At 49.4% G+C, this 6,846-nt stretch overlaps 1 protein-coding gene across 1 annotated transcript; it reads right to left on the reverse strand.

Moving 5' to 3' along the window:
* Positions 1 to 304: 304 nt before the first annotated feature.
* Positions 305 to 5,697, reverse strand: RMI2 (RecQ mediated genome instability 2). The gene is made up of 2 exons (XM_070363120.1): positions 5,369 to 5,697; positions 305 to 1,447 (listed from the first exon to the last, which is right to left on the reverse strand). The coding sequence occupies exons 1-2, from the start codon at positions 5,664 to 5,666 to the stop codon at positions 1,023 to 1,025; spliced, it is 723 nt and encodes a 240-aa protein (XP_070219221.1). The 5' UTR covers positions 5,667 to 5,697; the 3' UTR covers positions 305 to 1,022.
* Positions 5,698 to 6,846: the final 1,149 nt, after the last annotated feature.

Genomic DNA, 6,846 nt, shown 5'->3' on the forward strand with positions numbered 1-6,846 from the left:
GGTTACAGGGCAGGGAAGGATGAACAGTTGGAGCACAGAGGTCTTTCAGGGTCCTCTGTGCTATAACGGTAGATATGTTATGCATACTGTATGTCACAAAGACTGACTCTTGATGTCATTGATGTACTTGAGTTAATAATACTGTATCAATGCTGCCTCATCGATTTTAACAAAGGTATCACCAATGTAAGATGTTACTAACAGGGGAAAACTGAGGGCATGTAAAGTAACTCACTGTAAGTTCTGCTCTTTTTTTTTCCCTAGAAATCTAAGATGCCTAAAAAATAAAATCTATTAAAAAGAATACAGCATAGGAAACAATTTATTGGTGGTAGAAATCAACTCCAGCAAAAGTTTACAGCAATGGGGAACAAAACCTGACCCCCTCCCTCCCTTGGCATTTACAATCTAAGGAAAAGTGAAGGCTGGGTAAGAAGCAGAGAGCAGCCACCCAACATTCAATACAATCACAACCAAACTCCATTCCCTACAGAAAACACCGTGAAGACTCTTATCTAACCAGCAGGCTGCCCCTCTCAGGGTCTCATCAAAAGTTATGAAGGAGGAGTTTAGTTCATGCCTGCAAGTCATTCTTCATCTTGATTTTCGTTTCAACAAGAAGTTCTGAGGGTGTTTCAACATCCCCAAGGGAAGGAAGAAGGGCAGGCATCCACGTCCAGCTCTGCGGAGAAGGGACCTCACGTTTAGGGCTGAGTGGCATCTGAGGCAGAAAGAGGGCTGTGTCTGTGAGAGGCCCCAGAGCCTGCAGTCAGAAAATGCCGTTTGACTTGCAAGCTGGATATGGAAGCTGTGGATTGAGGAGACACGGGGCCGTGAGGTCATTCCTTTTTTACGCAGCCTCTTTTCCTGCCCATAACCATGCTTTTCATCTCCACGGGCCGTGACTGAGGTTCAAATTCGGCCTCGTAAAACAGGGCCGCGGTGGTAATGGAAAAAGCATCATCACTTGTAAAACTTGGAAAATGCAGCATGAGGTTTCTGTGTGCTTCAGGGAGAGAGAATTAACACAGAGAGAGCAAAAAAAAAAAAAAAGAGAGAGAGAGAACAAAACATCTGCTTTTCATCAGCAAACAGTCAAAGCGAAGGGCAGCAAGGGCTGAGTTCACTGGAGTGTCCCAGCATTTAGTGGTCCTGCATCTGGACCGCTCAGAGCAAAGCTTTCTGATAAACCTTTGAGAAATATATACTGAGTGATGTCTATGAAATCCACATGGTAAGAATGCAAGTTGCTCCAGAACTTCAGTTGTTTTTTTAATCGCGGTTCCAACATCATCTAAGGAATATATATGCCTGTGTAAATCTTCCACTTCCAGCTCCCACAAGCTTTCGTGGAGGGGATTATCTGAAAGATCTGTCATCTTCACAGCCTGCAGGCAGGGCTCGGGGCTGCAGGCCTGAATCACTCCCATCACCATTACATACTTTCCTGGAAGAAGAAAAGCTGGGTGGTAAAAGTCCACACTGATAGAGAAAATACAAACAAAACAGAGACAGGAGTCCTTGAGAGGGTTTAACTTTATCAGGGAGGCAAACTGGAGACCCCCCACCCCACAAAAAAATGCAGACAGTAAATACCAAAATGCCAAGGTGATTAAAATACTTATATATCGATAGTAAATTCCACATTTAACCTGGAGAATGACATCCGTATCTTCTTTGGCTTCTGGTTTTCAAATGTTAATCAGAGCACACTGCATAAAGCTATCCTGCCTAAGAAATGGAAGAGATGCTCATACCAGAGGATGAGTTGTAATTCGATAATCTGCTCTAAGGCAGGGCCAGAAAACCCTGAGCTTTTCCCTTCTCCCTGTTTTTGCTCAATTGACGAGCCTGCGACTGGTCTCCATGCACAAGACTGGTCCTCTTTCTGCACAGACAACTCCTGACAGAGGATGGCTGGATGGCATCACCGACTCAATGGACACGAGTTTGAGCAAACTCCGGGAGATGGTGAAGGACAGGGAAGCCTGGCGTGATGCCGTCCATGGGGTCGGGAGGAAACTGAACAACTCTGACAGCCCCAAAGCAAAAATCTAATTCCCCTTCATGTTGCCACAAGAACTGGGCAGTGAAACCACGTACCTCGGATTGGGACTACAAACCCATGGCCTTCCAACTGAGATCACAGACCTGGTTTAGGGACCCAATGAAGTTCAGGTTCTTGATGTCTTATTGCAGAAAGAATTCAGTGAGAGACAAAGTGATAGGTAAGAAGTGGATTGATACAGAGAGAAACACACTCCACAGACAAGAGTGTGGGCCATTGCAGAGGGCAAGTGCCTCAAAATGTGGCATGGTTAGCTTTTATGGGCTGGGTAACTTCATAGGCTAATGAGTGGGAGGATTATTCCAACTATTTTTGGGAAGGGGCGGGGATTTCCAGGGGTTGGGCCACGGCCTACTTTTTGTTCTTTGATGGTCAACCTTGGAACTGTCATGGCGCCTCTGGGTGTGTCATTTCACTTGCTGATTGAGGATCAAGGTCTAGTTGAAGTTGACTTGTCTGCCATCTTGGACCCATCTGATTCTAATTGGTTTATGTTGTGTCCTCGGGCTGTCTCATTTTTTCAGAAGTTGTGCCTTGCCCCTTCCCTCCTGTTTCAGCAGGGGCGGCACCCCCCAAAACACCCTATCGGTCCAGCTGCCTGGGACCAATCTCTACCGCCTCCTGCCATCAGCTGGGCACACGTAAGCAAGTCATGGAGAGGGCAGGCTGCCATTCAATGATCTCATGACATATTAACCGCAACGCTCTTCCCATTCCCTTGGGGAAGTGGCTCTCCTTGAAAGCAAAACTTGGCCAGTCTTAACCACACAAAACTTAATTGTGTTAAAAAAAAAAAAAAAAAAACCCAAACACAGCAGGAAAAGCAGACATGCGGCCAGCCTCCACCGCATGCCCCTACAAGGCCGCTTTAATCATACTGCTTCCAACATCAGGGCTGGGTTTGCATCCAGGCCCCGGGGCTCTGACGGAAAGAAGCCAGGAGAGCTGATACCTTACCCTCTGGGCATCAGCCCCTGGTACTACATACTGAGGTTTCCCTGAACCCATCTCTACTTTCAACCTGAGCAAGTGACTCTGGGCTCCTCAGTGATGGAGGCTCATTATAAAAATACACTTGACATACCCCTCTAAATAGGCCTGAAATACTCGGGGAGATGGAACTCTAGGAAAATGACTTAAGACCCAGGAAAAGAAGAACAAACCCACAGAGATCCCAATAGGAGAGGTAATCCACACACGGGAAATCTGCACACAACGAGGCATACAACACAAATAGAAGGTTGTGTTATAACACAACCCAAAGGACTGAGTTGTTCTTGCCTTTCATGATCAGCCAACCCGGTTACTTAGTCTGGTTCCTTCTACCCACAGCCTCTCCCCGGATGAGTCTCTCTCCACTGTCTCTCCTTCCCCACTGTGCCCCGTCTCTTCCCCACTCACTCCCTTCCATCTGGCCTTCATCTCATGACCTCACAGGCCTGGATCAGTTGTCCCTCTTCAGCGCCCACGGCACCTTGCACTCAAGCTCAAGCCTATGACACATCACTTTGTGTTTTAATGGCTTGGTTACTCTTCAGGCTCCCTGTCTGAAAGTAGTTACCAACTTGTCAATCAAACCTTGGTATTAATTAGCAAGAGGAAATGGCAAGGCCCAGGCATGCAGGCATTCAGGCCAGTGGGTAAGTCAGATGGGTTTGTCAATGTGCAATGACCACTGAGGTACCTGTGCTGTGCTCAGTCACTCAATCTTGTCCAACTCTTTGCAACTCCATGGACCACAGCCCTCCAGGCTCCTCTGTCCTTGGGATGTCCCAGGCCAGAATGCTGGAGTGGGTTGCCATGCCCTCCTCCAGGGGATCTTCCCAACCCAGGGATCAAACTCTGGACTCCTGCATTGCAGACAGATTTCTTCTTTACTGTCTGAGCCACCAGGGAAGCCCACGCAGGTACCGACTGGTACCAACCTTATGCCAATGCTGGAGCCACCCATGGGAGACAGCCCTAGCTTGCCTTCAAAGAGCATTGTTTAGGGACCAAGACACCAAACAGCTCAGGCTACATGCTACACCAAGGGCCGGAAAACATTTTCTGTAAAGGGTTGGATACTAAATATTTTAGGCTTTGAAGGTCACAAGGTCTCTGTTGCAACTATTCAAGTCTGTAGCTATAATGAGAAAACATCCCCAGACAATACCTAAATGATTGTGTTCCGTGAAGACTTTATTTATGGACCTGGATATTTGAATTTCATATACTTTTCACGTGTCATCTTTCACACGAAATCTTTCGTTTTTTCTCAACCATTTGAAAACGGAAAAATCACTTAGCTCATAAGCCAAGCAAAAAGAGGTGGCACCCTGAGGTTTGTAGACCATGTCTAGATAAACACTGCAATGGAGGGCAGAGAGAGAGGAAGGCTGAAGGATGGGGCTGGGTGGGGAGAGAAGCGTGCAGGAGCATTACATCGTAAAAGCAATGGTCACAACCCTCACTATGACCCAGGAGCTGTGCTAAGGCCATTTTTAAAATGTACTGAATCCATACAACAGGCAGCAACTATTAGTCCCTTTGAAAGGCGATCCAGAAAGGTTAAGAACAATTCTCCAGGCAGAACATCCGAAAAGGGCCCGAGCCAGTTCAACCTAATGCTGAGAATAGTCGTCAGAAAGACACAGACCCCACCCTGTGGTAGTCTTGCCCAGTGGTTCTCAAAGTGTGGCCCCCAGGCCAGCAGCACCTGGGAGCTGCTTAGAAAGTTCTCAGCCCCATCCAGGCTAACTCTGAGGGTGGCGCCTGCCAGCAGTTTTAACAAGCCCTCAGTGTAAGTCTGATGTGCGCTCAAACGTGCACACCACTAGTTTAAAAGGAGAGTAGTGACTACAGCCTGACAGTCCCATGAGGGACGGGTACAGCAGGCCCCACTCCTGGGAAGTGGGGAGAGCTTCCCTAAGGAAGGTACCCTTGAGTCCAGTCTTTAGCGATGAACAGAAGTTCCCCACTACGGTATTTTCCAAAACTTGAGGTGGCGGGGTGGGAATCACCCCTGCGGAGGAGGCTTTGTTCCTGATGCTGGGGGGTCCCTCTCCCGGAGATTCCAGCTGGAAAGGCTGGTGCAATCCTAGGAACTCGTATTTTTTAAATGGGCTGCGGGTGATGCTTATCATCAGAACGGCTTAGGTGGCGCCTGGCTGGGAAGGAGCAGGAAGGAAGGGTATGGAGCCTGGTGACCATCATGCTGCTCCTGCGGCACTGCAAAAAGACCTGGAGGTGGGACGGCCCGGCCCCGCCTTTGGGCGGTACAAACCGAGGGCTAGCCAAGGGTTCGAATCCCGCCGTTACCTGGGACGAGGCAGGGCCGCCCGCGCGGCACCCGCTCCAGGCCGCGAACCGAGAAGGACCCGCTTGGGTCCCGCAGCCGCGCCTCACCGCAGCCGGCCTCCACCACAGTGCCCTGCATCCACACGGCCCTCAGCTCCAGCGGCTCGCGGCCCACCGCCGCCCGCGACAACCGCCACGAGCCCGGGCCGCCCTCCGCGTCGCGCCGCAGCTGCTCCGCCAGCACCTTGATCGGCGGCGACCGAGGCAGCCTCACGGCCGTGGGGCCACTGACGGACAACGACTCCGTGGGCGCCGCCATTCTGCCCCGCCTTCGCGTTCCCGCCAACTTTGATGAGCGGGAGGCCAGGTCCGCGGCTACCAATCAGAGGCGCGCTGGCGGGGCCGGCCAATGGTCGGGGTCGGGAGGCGGGGCCGCCACGCCGAGCGGCCCCACCGCGCCCCCCATCACAGGAGTGCGCATGCGTATGTGAAGTAAATAAACGCCCCGCCCCACAAGTTAGGAATGAACGGATGAAATGAATTAAAAGAGAAAAAAATAAATGAAGGAGGGAGGTAAAGAACTCCTTGTCTCCACGTACCTCAAAATTTGGTGTGCACGCAAATCATTTGAGGAATGTGATAATTCATCTTTACATCGCCTGGCCTAGCACGATTCTCTGAGGCTAATCAGTTCAGTTCAGTCGCTCAGTCGTGTCCGACTGAGGCTAATAAATACTAGAAAATACTGAAATGAACAGTAGCAATGATGAAGCTATGTTTATTGTCAGTTATCAAGAATCGAGTGGAGAGATAAGGCTGGAGAGAGGGACACGTACAGCTAGTAAAATTGCCCATTTTTTATTACTATGTTTATTTATTATACTTTATTTTTGGGGCTCCAAAATCACTGCAGATGGTGACTGCAGCCATGAAATTAAAAGACGCTTACTCCTTGGAAGGAAAGTGATGACCAACCTAGATAGCATATTCAAAAGCAGAGACGTTACTTTGCCAACAAAGGTCTGTCTAGTCAAGGCTATGGTTTTTCCAGTGGTCATGTATGGATGTGAGAGTTGGACTGTGAAGAAGGCTGAGCACCAAAGAATCGATGCTTTTGAAATGTGGTGTTGGAGAAGATTCTTGAAAGTCCCTTGGACTGCAAGGAGATCCACCCAGTCCATTCTGAAGGAGATCAGCCCTGGGATTTCTTTGGAAGGACTGATGCTAAAGCTGAAACTCCAGTACTTTGGCCACCTCATGTGAAGAGTTGACTCATTGGAAAAGGCTCTGATGCTGGGAGGGATTGGGGGCAAGAGGAGAAGGGGACGACAGAGGATGAGATGGCTGGATGGCATCACCGACTCGATGGACGTGAGTCCGGGTGAACTCCAGGAGTTGGTGATGGACAGGGAGGCCTGGCGTGCTGTGATTCATGGGGTTACAAAGAGTTGGACACGACTGAGTGACTGAACTGAACTGAACTGAACTGAATAACATTA

The sequence above is a fragment of the Bos mutus genome, chromosome 25 (genome assembly GCF_027580195.1).
Source record: "Bos mutus isolate GX-2022 chromosome 25, NWIPB_WYAK_1.1, whole genome shotgun sequence".
NCBI lineage: Eukaryota > Metazoa > Chordata > Mammalia > Artiodactyla > Bovidae > Bos > Bos mutus.

What these genes read in the sequence shown, in the direction of transcription:
- RMI2 (XM_070363120.1), bottom strand. Translation starts at nt 5,666, where the DNA reads ATGGCGGCGCCCACGGAGTCGTTGTCCGTCAGTGGCCCCACGGCCGTG. An exon ending in GCGGCCCTGCCTCGTCCCAG is followed by an intron (nt 1,448 to 5,368) that starts GTAACGGCGGGA and finishes TTCTTCTTCCAG; the next exon opens with GAAAGTATGTAATGGTGATG.